At 37.9% G+C, this 13,688-nt stretch overlaps 1 protein-coding gene across 1 annotated transcript in view; it reads right to left on the bottom strand.

Annotated features, from left to right (window-relative positions):
* The window catches only part of tmprss15 (transmembrane serine protease 15), a 159,572-nt gene that overhangs the window by 19,832 nt on the left and 126,052 nt on the right, over nt 1-13,688 (bottom strand). The window contains exons 20-22 of the mRNA XM_051926620.1: nt 9,820-9,869; nt 9,065-9,239; nt 4,621-4,802 (exon numbers count right to left, since the gene is read on the bottom strand). Of these exons, the coding sequence (XP_051782580.1) occupies nt 4,621-4,802; nt 9,065-9,239; nt 9,820-9,869 (407 nt within the window). The remainder of the gene's footprint in view (nt 1-4,620; nt 4,803-9,064; nt 9,240-9,819; nt 9,870-13,688) is intronic.

The following is a 13,688-nucleotide window of genomic DNA, read 5'->3' as shown; positions in this document are numbered from 1 at the left end:
GGCAGCCCCCCTGGGTTGCATCATGGCCACAATCATGGAACACCGGAGCTCAGTCCTGTTGGGCTCCGTGGCCATCGCCAGGGGGAGCTGCACAGCTTCCTTTAGCCCGTGTGGGCGGTGATGCAGCCACACCCAGAAGTGCAGCTTTGAAGTAGGTCAACAAGCACCTGGAGAATTTCTGGGTGGGCTATAAGAGGACCCTGCAGCCACTACTTGAGGTGCCAGAGTTGGGAGGAGGAGGACAAATGGTGCTTGAAAGAAGTGGAGGAAGAAGAGTGTGTTTTTGGGCGATTTTTCTTTTGTGTGTGTTTTGGGGACTGTGTAGGGCTTACGGGACACGGGGAAGACGTGCCCCACGGCTGAAGAAAAATAAATCCTTTAGTTTCATTTTTACATGCCTCTGTTGTCAGACTATGTCGGGTCGACGTCTATATAGCGCCTTTGCAACACTGTCAAACTCAGTTGTTTACTCTGTTACCTAATTCAAGTCGCAAATGAGTGTCACATTGTGAATTCTAGGAAGGATTACCATGGAAACAGCCGATGAATAAACATGGCAGTGCCCATATTGAAAAGAAAAAGGTGTTACAATGAAATGCCAATAAATTACAAAATTTGTCAAAGTTCATTATAGACAAAAATATGCATCATATTCTAAATTTCCTAGTCTCAAATCCTCAGAAACAATATGTAACTTGCCATAATTCTAGCAATAATTTAAAAAATACTTTTAAAATTTACAGATGAATTGTTTCTGTTGTAGCTACTGTTCAATAAAAAGATTTCCTGGAAACAGCATGTTATTGTGGAAGCGGTCTTTAGAAAGACTTCTTTGGTTCATCTGAGCCAACATGGTCAAAAATTCCAAAAAGCTCCAAAACAGCTCAACATAACTCTGTAATGCTGGCAAAACAAAATAAAGGAAAGCAAAACAAAGGGACAGAAGCACAGAATGTAACTAGTGTTCAAAACAATTTGCAAAATGTGCATACTAATGGGACAAAATGCTAACAATAAAAACAATAAAACAATGTCACAAGGATAACACCTGGCTCTCTAAAACAGCTCAAAAAAAAGTTGATAGCTTCTCTTGTGCTTCCGTCTTGAAATAGTTTGCTTATTAATTCATCCTGATCTCTAGAAATGTTTCCTTGGGCATGTTTATTTTTTATTAGTGTTTTGAAACATCAGGAACTTTGTTTCACTTTCATGTTCTATAGTAGTTCTGATTTAAGGCTTATTAATTTATATTTTCATTATTACTTTAAAATTACAAGCCATCTTGGTTTTTAGTGGGCACTGCCATTTTGGGTATTCATTGTTAAGACTACTACTCACTGCTAAGGGGCATGGACCCAGAAGGTACTTCATTATAATCATGTACTTACTCCAATATTTAAACTGCGGCCACACAATACTCTTCGTACTAGCTTGTAGTTAGCAGTGGCGGCCGGTGAAAAAAATTTGGACAAGGGCACAATTTTTGGGGGGATAAATTGAAGCAGCACTTATCCATTAAATAGTATTTTTCATATCTATCTATTATATAGTGACATTCATATCTATCTATTATCTAGTCATTCCACATGCTCTTGTGGTCCTCATCATAGTGCCAATGCACATTTTGGCCAGTCCAGTACCAGACCCATAGGACAAATTCAGGGTAAAATGTATCATACCCTTTCCACCATGCTGCTCCAAAATTTCAGTCCATGACATCCCCAGTCCACTTATGCTTCCCATAACTTGCCCTACTGATGTGGAAAGGAACAGGTGTACCTGCACCCAAATTTTATAATTCACTTCTCTCTAAATTCCTCAGTCCTCTACCAACTTGCCCATTTCCCCATTCTGTCAAAACCCACATTATAATGTCCACAAACCCACCTCTGTAATCATTCTAAAAGGGCACATTTCTGTCTTATAAAAAACACATCCATAGCATAAGTCCAATCCAAAACTTATTCTTCCTCTGCTAATAGTGACCTGTCCTTGGCCATTTCCACTGTACTCCATAAATCCACATCATACAATCACTAGTCCTCTGATTTTTCTCAAGTCTTGCATCCTAGTTTATCATTTACCATAACCACAGAGTCATTTCCACCCTAGTTTTATTCTGCACTAGCTGCCGGTCTGCCCAGTCTCATGCAGGTTTTCCAGGCTTACCTCACCTCGGTACAAACTGCAAGATGCACAGATCCCCACATCTTAAAACGTAACTCACCCTCCAACCTGTCTTGTGCTACACCTACAGGATAAGTCCAACCTACATCTTATTTCGCTTTTATAATCAGAATATCTATACTTCCTTGAACATAGATTTTGCCCTGCATTCCTTCAGGCATGAAAATTTCTCTATTACTTTCTGATTAAATTGAGTCATTTCCCTAAACCTGACAAAACAATTTGCCTCGTGCTATTGTCTGCATCAGTGTTTCCCAACTTTTTTTTCTGTAGCAGCACACTTTTTGTAACCAAAATCATCCCAAGGCCCTATCTTACTAACCATAAACAGATATACAGTATATCTCATACACTTGCTCAACTGCCCAAAGTGGCGGGACCAGAGAAGCCAGTAAAAAAGGAGGACAGAGATCAGCATTCGCAGACTTGGCATTTAGTGAGCACTTTGGTGGTATCTCCAAGGTGCTTCTCCCTTTTGACCGCCCCACTCTGCTTCAGAGGCAACTCCTATGCCCACTATCCACCAGTGCTATGAGGCTCGCTGACAAACACACACCCAGGGAAGCTGGACATTAGCAGCCTAAAGACGCATCTGAAGTGCACTAAGTGCTGTGTCTGCAACATAGCAATCACAGAGCTACCTTTATGCCAGCTTTTCCAGGTAGACCTATCCTTCTGAGACAGGTCTCAACTACCTGTGGAGCTTGTCCCTCACAGGTTCAGACCCAAGTGCACTACACTGTTATTTGCAGAGAACACCTGGATAGCACTTACAGCACACCATTGTGCCATGGCACACTGGTTGAAAAACATTGGTTTTGATGACTTAGCTACTTTCGTGCCGCTTGCATTTTTTAGAAGGATGTTTCAGGTCTTGTACCCTTGTTGTTGCCCAGAACGCTTTGACTCTTTGAAACAGCAAACAGAGAAAGCAAAAAAAGGCATTACTTACAACACATCCAGTTAGCCAACTCTGTTTGTCATAACAAGAGTGGAAAAAGTCCATAAGTAAGGTCGTCCTTGTTGACTTGCCTGCTGCTGAATTCTTAAATCAGGTCAGTCTGGCCCAAACATTTATGAATGGGTGTTTCATTAAAGAAATAACAAAATTTTCTTTGATTTCTGAAGTTCCACTTGAAGTTGCCATCACCGTAAACTCGTGCTCGCTCATATGTTAATGGTGGATGTGAACTGTAAACCATTGACGTGAACTTGAAATAGTGCATCAACAATTGTCCAATCACATTAGATTAAAAAAAAAACTAAAACAACACTAATATGGGTGCATCTGGGGTACAGAGAGCTGTGTCCCCAGAAAAATCGGAAAACAACCAATTAAAGGGCAGCCTTAGGTCACTTGCTTGCCAAAAGGACTTTCATACACTCTCATGTAGCTGGTGTCCTTCACCCAGGAAATATAGGTATTCATGCAAAAATTAAACAAGTACAAGCTGGAACCAATGTTGAATGGATGTTGTCATCCACTGACACTAGGCACGATGTGTAAATAAATTTATTTCAGGATTATTTCGCATTTCCTAATTAATTTGAGTAGAGTTTTTAAAATATTTGGGGGGTGGGAGATGCCCCAGCACCCCACATTACGAACCACCACTAGTTGTTAGCCTCTCTAAAATGTTTGATAAAATTATAATTTAATAAAATTCTCTATAAAATATCAGTGTTTTGACAATTAGACTATTGCATTTTTCACCTTGATAATTGTTTTTTTTATTTTTGTTGTTTTGGCTATGACACATTATTATTTTTGTTTTCTGGTTATGACCACCTGTTTTGTTTTTTGACAAACGTTTCATCTCCCAGTCCACTTTATTTATCTTTGCCTGCCAAGTTCAGTCCTGTGGCAGTACAGCTTCTGAGCACCTTTAATGGAAAAAATGGTAGACATGATGTCACACACTGCTGCACATACGATTCACATTAATAAGTTAATGCAAGCCCAACCTTCAGCAACATGAATGAGACAATAATTGCCTGAGAAATGTGATGACAGCACACAAATTTTTGAAACCGAAAGACTGGAGACCACCACCTAGATTAAACAGTAGGAACAGAAAATTTATAAATGATAAAAAAAAAAAAAAAACTGCCTTTGAACCAGACAGCTAATTCTTGCTTTTGAAGGGCAACCGGCATTATGGTTAGTCCAAAAAGGCCTTTTTTTCTGTTTCTTGTTAATGAATTTTGCCATGCTTATGTAAATTAATTCTTAGGGACATTCTTTTCTTCAGTTTTTGACATCATAAGAAAAATGACAAAACCATATATTGTAATTCAGATTGTTATCTATGGCTACAGTATGTGCTATCCAGAGCCTGCTAATGCTATTCAAATAATTTAGCAAAAAAAATTCAACAAGAAAGCATCTGTTGTTTGTATTTTGGTGTAAAATATGTAAATTATCCCTCTTACCTGAGAAATGTACAGAAGACTCCAGATGTATTAGAGCAATGTCACTGTCTTTTGTTCTTTTATTATAATGCGGGTTCATGAAAATGTTGTCAATCTGACAAATAACCGTCTGTGGATATGTTAAATTAAGCTGAGTGTGAAGTCCAATGACTGCTTTCCATTTTGATTGATCAAAGCTTCTCCTAAAATAAATCATAAAAGCATATAGTTTAATATTTGCATGACAGCTAACTACTACAAACCACCATATTTTTGTTTAACAACTTTAATTAATAATAACAACAATATTAATAATGCATTTTATTTATAGGGTACTTTACATTAGTAGTAAATCTCAAAGTGCTACATAAAAAAGTTTAAACAAAGGCAAAGCGAGATAAAACAACAATAATTATAGCATTCTTGTTAATAAGCTTTCCTAAATAGAAAAGTCTTTAGCTGTTTTTTAAAACAGCCCACAATCTGCTGTGTTCTCAGGCTCTCTGGTAGGGCATTCCAGAGCCGTGGAGCAGCGGATGCAAAGGTTCGGTCACCCATTGTATGGAGTTTGGTCGCAGGGGGGCGAAGGCGGTAGGCATTTGCAAAACAGAGGTTTCTTGTAGTGGATTGTAATATAAGGAGTTCTTTAAGATATTGTGGAGCATTTCCATGGATACACTGGTGAGTAAACAAACAGAATATGTATTCGATACGAAGGTGGATAGGGAGCCAATGAAGTGACCAAAGGAGTGGTGAAATGTGTTCATATTTCCACACCCTCATCAGGATTCATGCAGCACTATTTTGAATTTGTTGGAGCTTTTGAAGGCTTTTGCTGGGGATCCCGATGAGGAGTGAATTAAAATAATCCAACCTGGATGAGGCAAAGGCGTGAACCAGCTTTTAAGCATCACAGAGGGAGAGGTAGGGACGAAGTCTGGCTATGTTTCGGAGACGAAGGAATGCAATTTTACAAAGGTGATGGACATGTGTATCAAATAACAGATGGGAGTCTAACTTGACACCCAGATTTGTAACAAAAGGGGAGAGGGTAATGGTACGGTCAGCAAAGGAAATACAATTTACAGAGGAATAAAGTTGATGTGGAGTGCCAATTAAAAGAGCTTCAGTATTGGTGCTGTTCAATTTGGGGAAGTTCTTGGACATCCAGGCCTCAATCTCATCCAAGCAAGAGGAAAGAGGAGATGGAGGTGTAAGAGAAGTCGAATCCAGTCTCACATAGAGCTGCATATCATCAGCATAGCAATGGAATGACACTCCATGCTTGCGGATGATGTGACCCAGGGGTAGCATATAGATATTAAAAAGGGTCGGCCCAAGGACTGATCCTGGTGGGACCCCACAGGTGACAGTGTGGGTACAAGATTTAGCATCCCCCAAGGCCACATACTCAGCTCTATCTGTAAGATAGGACTCGAACCACTCCAAAGCATATAGTGGAGACGATGAAGGAGAACATTATGATCTACCATATCAAATGCAGCTGCAAGGTCCAGGAGGATAAGGAGTGATGGAGAGCCATGGTCAGCAGCCATCAAGATGTCATTGGTGACTCTGACCAGGGCTGTCTCTGTGTCAGAGGGGGACACTTTTACATTTTTTTGTGCACTGGGTGGTTCCATTAGGCACCCACTGTTGGGACTTGGGGGTGAGAGGTTAAAAGGCTGTCTGCAGGATGTATTTATTTGCTGTACTGCAAAGGAGTCACCACTTTGAAGTTTATGGCTGGTTGAGATTTACAAACAATACCACGTGTGATAACAGAACTGCTGCTTCCTTGGAGGATGTCTGTATTTACCTGACTTGGAAATATTGGTTTCTAATCAGCATATCTGTACTTATTCATGGTTGGTAACAATTCCTTTTTTTAACTTGTGTTGTCATTAATTGTTAAACCCAGGAAATGCAGATGTACCATTGTTTAATCTGATTGTCCAGAACTGATAATGGCAGGGACTGAATTAGATAAAAATTCCTGGCAGCAGAAGGTGGAGGGGACAGTCCACAGAAAACGCTGTCAAGGCACTCGGACAGAGCACAGGGGCTTGCAGGCAGACAAAGGTACCTGGCTGGCACGACGTGAGGTACAAGGACGGCAACACTTCCAGGGAGGAAGAGACAGTTCCACAAAGAGACGCCGGATGTGGGTTCAGCGAGAGAGGGGATCCGCATGAAAGGACCAAGCGAAGCTGACAGACGAGGAATGAGGCATCCCTAGGTCCCAGCCACACAAGGAGCCCAGAGTGGAAGAAAAAGGAACAACGAAGACACGCTGACAGGGATTCAACAATTTGACACAACTTCTGTAGGGGAACGAGTGTCCGGGGAACAGAGTGCATCCATGGACAGTTGAACAATTAAGTGTTGGGGTAACACAGTGCACAAACTGGACTCTGCACCACTAAAGGTTGTATCCTCCAATTCGTGTTTTAACGGACTTTTAGAGGGTGGACTGTGTATTTTCCTTTTAAAAAAAAGGGAAATTGATTCCTGATATGTTTAGTTTTTGTTATGTTCGTTTATCTTTTTAATGTACCTTATATTGTTTTGTGTAATAGAACTTACTGTTGCTTTTTTTCTAAAATTACTGTTGTGTCTTTCATTGTGTGTTTACTCACCGCCCAATTTAAAGAAACCTGTGTGCTATTATTGGTAAATTTCAGGAGTTCCCAGTCTCTTAATAAAACTGGGTGGCGTAGTTGGATATTTTAATGGTGTCTAAGTTAGATTACCTATAAGTGTGACCAGACACCTGTGACATCTGTACTGTGAGAAGTTCAGAAAACCAGACTGAAATTTTTCAAACAGATTGAATTTTTTGAGGTGAAACCTGAAGCTGAACCAAAACAACCTTTTCCAAAACCTTAGACAAAAATGGAAGGTTGGAGATTGGACGATAGTTTGCTATCACTTCAGGATCCAAAGAGGATTTTTTTAAATGAGGTCTAATTTTTGCGTTTTTCAAGGCCCGTGGGACTACGCTGCTCTGGAGAGAGTGATTAATGATATCAGCAATAAGAATGCTTATATCTGATACATTAGCTTTTACCAGAGGAGTAGGAAAAGGGTCCATGAACACGTTGAAGGTCATTATAATGTTCAGCTGACTTCTGGTCAGTTGAATTGTGAGCAATAATGCATTTACATTTACACAAATTTCACTTGTCTAATTCAGATTATGTGCAAATTATAATCAGGAATTCATCTACACTTTGCTTGCTGCTACTAAAGCCTGCAACCTTATGGTCTTCAAATACTAAAGTTGAATGTTTCTGTGTAATATATAAATTTGATTTTATAAGACAAAAAAAATGAGGTGAAAACAATTACTTAAATAATGCAGAAACAGAAACAAGAATTTAGTAAGAGTTATGTTCTTATTTTAGTAACAAGCTACAGGTACAAAATTACAGCTTTCTTTTGGTGCTCCACAACGACACTAAACAGCCTACTTAGAAACTCTGAAAAAGTATTTCCTTGGCGATCCTTTTCAGATACCCTGCCCTAATGTAAATACCATCAAACTTGACTCTGTCCCATATGAAAATGATTACACACACTTTCAGGCAGAAATTGCCCCAGTCCAAATGAGCTCCAGTCTCTTCCAAATATTTTTTTATCTTTTCTTAATCTGCAGCACATCAACAGTACAGTGACTGTCTACACATTCCTATTTATTCATACACTTGAGAAGCTAATGGAAATTTAAACAGATCGGTGACTATCTCATAGTATGTTTCTTCCTATAGTAATAAACAGACTGATTTGGCTATACTAATTGTTTTTTTATATCTGTTATGACCTATATGAAAATATAGAATATTTTAAAAACCATATAAAATTTCGGTAACCAGCTTGATCCTTTCATTACGTTGTTGACAGCTTTTCAGTCAGCTAATGAACATATTCAGTTTCATACCCTCCTTATCTCATTCTGGCACCAAAAGTGCACAAAACACTAACCTGCCCTGCTTTGAATGAAAGGCTCTGATGCTCACAAAGCCTGACATGCCAGACACATTTCATGGTGTCATATTAGCTGCTAGTACTTTGAAACTATGGAAAAAACAAAGAAACTCCACACTGAAGGGCTTCAGCCCAAATTCAGACTTAAACCCAAGCACTCACTATAGGATGCCACGCTACCACAATAACGTGTACTTTAATGAACTAAATGAATCCTGGGTTTCAAGGAAGGTTCATATACACGCAATTGAAAAAGCTTCTGGTGCCCCCAGTCCTTCTCATTAGTGTTGGGGTAGTTTACCTCTTTGCTAAAAACCTTGTTGCAGAGGTTTTATTGTTCTAATCTATGAGTTGCTACAAATAAAGTAATTCAAATTGCTTGATAGAAAGCAAGAATTCTATCATAAAACTTATTTCAAGAAAAATAACATGCAAAAAGGATTCTTCAGAAATCATGCAAAATGAAAATAGAGATTACCCATAAACGCAGTGAGCTGCTGTTACCAACCATCTGTTATTTAAAAGTGAAGCTCCACAGATATGTTTGCCATTAAAATAAAGAGAAACTACCCAAGGCCATGCACCCTCCTTGGCATTGTTGCCTCCAACTATCCTGCCATCAGATTTCATGGAGACCTTTCTGGTTCCACATTCTGAAAAATAAAACAAGCACAGATAAAAAATATGAATGAATGTTCTCTCTTTCAACTACTTCATAAATACTCATTTTCCATTACAAAGTTGTAGAAAGGTTTTTCCTTATCTTGTCAGAATGTGGTACAAAACTAATCCTGATCAGGCATTAAGGCTATTATAGCCCACTCTCACACTTTTTGACAAATGGAGCCAACAGCATCACCATGCAGACCAGAGGCCGAACAGGCATAATCCAAATAGACCAAGACATGGTCAGGAACTGAAACAAATCCCTGGAGCTGTGAGGCAATGGCACAAACAATTGCACTAGTGCTGTCCATGGAGGATATACAAGCAGATTAGATTAGTAGACATGCTGGATCTGTCTCATGGGCTTTAATTTTTTGAGCATTTCCCCTTTGGGAGAATTAGTGCCGTGCACATCTACCCATTCATCACTGAACCCAATTAATCAAATATAGTGGATGGCTCTTACAAAATTACAGAAGAAATGAGGAATAGTAAAAAGATTGTTCAGATGAATGATAAAAAAAAATTAAACAAATAAAAAAAAATCACAGCCATAATATACCTCACCTCTTTTTGTACATTGCAGATGAATGATGGACCTGTTGTTACATGTAGTACTGCAAAAAAGAACAAGTGCTTTAAACTCATATTGACTAATATCAATGGCCATATATTATTTAAATGTCCCCTACCATCCCTTTAAGTAGTTTTTCAACTACAAAGCTAGACATTTCCCTTTGGAATTCATGTTCCATTCTGTTCTGTAAATGCTATTTCCTTTAAGTAGAGGCAGCTGCTCAGAGTCATTACTTAAATGGGGTTCATTTGTTAATGGTGGACACAGAGACCCCTTTAACAAAATTGCCTTACAATTACATTTGATCTTTGTGATAGAGCTGAGGGTGACAGACTGTTAATTCAGTGATCACAGAGCCAAAAATGTAATTAGGAAAGTAAATGTAGAATTGCTTTTATGTATTAAAAATCATTTCGGATTATACACTATGGTAAAACCAAATAAAAGGATGCAAATAATGGTTCATCTATGGATCTCCTGTTCTTTTATATAATTTTACATATTACATTCCGAAAAAAAAACATACTTCATTAGTTCATTTAGATAAAAACAAAATGAGAAGAAAAGTTGCTTTCGACTGTACATGCAAAGTACCACACTTCCAGCTAAGGTACAGAAAAAACTAATTGTGGATAAAAAGAAAGAACCTTTGCAATAATAAATGTTATTACATGCATTTACAAAATCATTAAAAAATGTAAACAATCAAATAAAAAACACTGATTTCATTTCTGTATGAAACAATAAACTAGTATAAAAACAAATGTACTTTATAATGGTTTGAATTTAAAACTTGTATAGATGACAGAAAACCTTTCTGCACTTACCCTCCAATAATTATAATGGACAATGTGGGATAAGAAAACGAATGAATCAACACTCTAATAATAGTGGATTTTCATTAATATAGTGCATTTTGAAAGCCAAAGGACCTAAATATTAAAACCAGATGTAAAATGTTAAAAGATAAAGACAGCAAGCAAAAAATTCATCCTAACACCGATTTTCTGAACCAGTGTATTACATTATAGGGTCGTATGGGCAGAGACTTGATGGCATTAACTAGAAATGCTTTGTATTTTTTTCACCACTAAACAGCAAAGGATATGCCAAGTGGCATCTGAATCCTTCTGTTCTCGCTAATGGCCCATCAGCTCGTTATCCTGATAACATGTCCTACTCCCAAAGCCAGATAGCCTAAAACAGTCTGACTGATTGCGTTTGGTGTACTTCCAGATGGGCTTAAAGTGGAGAAGGACAAACAAACTGTAATTGGCTTTACTACACTAATGGCATGTAGACTTATCTTGCTCAACTGGAAGAATCCTAACTCACCTATTCTAAGGCAGTAGGTAACTGATGTTGTTATACTATTTGAAACTGGAAAAAGTCAAATTCACACTTACAGGATCTGTACAAAACTTTTTCAAAACCTGGCAGGCTCTAATCAATAACATTTTAGAATAAGCATTTAAATTGAAGAAGCAGGTTCTCTCCTCTCTTTTACTCCATTTATCTTTATTCATTTATGAATTTATCTATTTACTTATTTTCACTAGCATAAAGTTTTACACTGCTGGCCCAGCTCTCTTTCTCAGGGGTGGGAATTGATTTGTTTTGAACCTTGTTTTTTTTTTTGTAAAACTTGAGTTATTTGTATGGAATGTTATTTGATTTTTATTTGATTTTAATAAAATCAATAAAATTATAAAAAAAAAAATTCTTGGCACACAGCATATTATTTTAACTTTAAATGTTAGCATTATTTTCAGTTTAAAAACAATATACCCAGGGTACACTGACAAAAACTGCTTCGGTATTTACTGTATTTACTATATTAGTGAATCAGCTGGGCACATAAAATAAAAAAATATTTTTTTTTTTTTCCTATACAAATAAATTATAACAACTGCAACCATACTTACATGTTTCATGAAAAATGCAGATAAAAGGAAAGCCGTATGTCTAATAATAATAATAATAATAAATTTTATTTATATTGCGCTTTATATTTAACAATCTCAAAATGCAACAAAATAAGAATAAATTAACAAACAAGATAATCTATAAAAATAATTTAACAAAATGTCTTTCTAAAAAGATACGTTTTTAGGTTTCGTTTAAAAGCATCAGTCGACTGTGGGGCTCTCAGGTAATCAGGGAGAGAATTCCACAGCTAAGCTTAGTTCTGGGAACTTGAAGAGTGTTAGTATGCACAGAATGGAGGGTGCGTGAGGAAGTATGAGGGATAAGGAGTTCCTGTAAATACAGGGGAGCAGATCCATAGATGCACTGATGGGTAAGGAGGGAAACCTTGTACTCTATTCTAACTGGTACAGGGAGCCAGTGAAGGGTTTTCAGGATAGGAGTGATATGGCTATGTTTTCGCACCCTCATCAGGGTCCTGGCAGTGCTGTTCTGAATGTACTGGAGTCTCTGGATACACTTGCCAGGAATCCCAATGAGGAGCGCATTACAGTAATCCAGCCTGGACGAGACAAAGGCATGGACAAGCCTCTCTGCATCTGCCAGGGTAAGTGTTGGACGAAGTTTAGCAATGTTCCTGAGATGGTAAAAAGATGACTTACAGAGATGTTTAATGTGGTGTCAAAAGTGAGTTGAGAGTCCATTTTAACACCCAAATGTGTAACTGATTTTAAAACTGTATGTGCACCAGTTATTTTAGTTAGCTCAAAAACACCCAAAATTGCATTTCTACCTGAAAGTGTGTGCAATATTTTTGCACACTTGAAATAAATACTTCACTACCAGCATCCATTTGAGATGAAGAACATGCGGGGTAGAACATTGTGGATGGTGCACATAAATGAACAGTGCTGTAATCATGCTCACTTGCAGTGTTTCCACAGACCCTACCATGTATGCAAATGCCAGAATGAACAATGGAATTTCTTTATGGACATGAACTAAATTACATATACCCATACTTACTGAATCACACACACTTGGTTTTCTGGCAGATTTAAGAAAAACAACATCATTGCAGTTTCTGAATAGAAGAAGAGTTACAACTACATTGGCATTTGCAAAGCAGCTATTTAGGAAATATCAAGGAAGGAGAAGAATAAACAATGCCAAATGGCATTAACCACTGCACTTCTAGTGTAAGGCTAAAGGCACAAGCCAACTCTGGATTATATTTACAGTCACGTATACAGAAACCAAATTAAATAAAGACAGACATCAAGGAACATACAAATAGAACAAACTGCCTAAAATAGGACTGGCAATATGAAATTATTCAAATATTAGACCTGAGCACAGGGCATCCAGCAGCATTTAGGTTCCCTCTATCTATTCCATTACCCAAGCAAAATGGCATCATGGGAAGATGTTGAAACACTTTAACAATTTTCTTTTATGAGATATTTTCTAACAGTACACACAAGCTGAGCATACTTTGTGGTTATCAGGAGATCCAGTTAGTGCTCCAGTGTTCCCTGATCACTATTGTACTCTGGTACTACAGAATATACAATACATCAACTAAGGAGCATGCTATCATTTAGGATAGGTATATCTTAAGTAAAGAGGTTGCATCATATGTGGATATAGAATCTGCAAACAAACGCCTTTCCACCTTGCCTGTTTAACCAGCATTAAGAAGAGCAAAAACTTTTCTATGAGACATAGGCACTTAGATACTATACCTGCTGAGTTAAGTTGGCTATTTCTTCATGTTCATTAAGGTAATTAAATGTTGGGGATCAGTCCACCACCCTGCCACAGGTCTGATTAGTTAAGAGCAAAGAAGCCAGAAGGATATTATTTCAAGAGTAAACAGTGTTCCCCTGCAACATAAACACTGTCAGTATCAGCAATCTCTATCTCTTGCTGT

This window comes from Erpetoichthys calabaricus, chromosome 4 (assembly GCF_900747795.2).
Source record: "Erpetoichthys calabaricus chromosome 4, fErpCal1.3, whole genome shotgun sequence".
NCBI classification, from domain to species: domain Eukaryota; kingdom Metazoa; phylum Chordata; class Cladistia; order Polypteriformes; family Polypteridae; genus Erpetoichthys; species Erpetoichthys calabaricus.
This window is presented reverse-complemented; position numbering and strand designations above follow the sequence as displayed.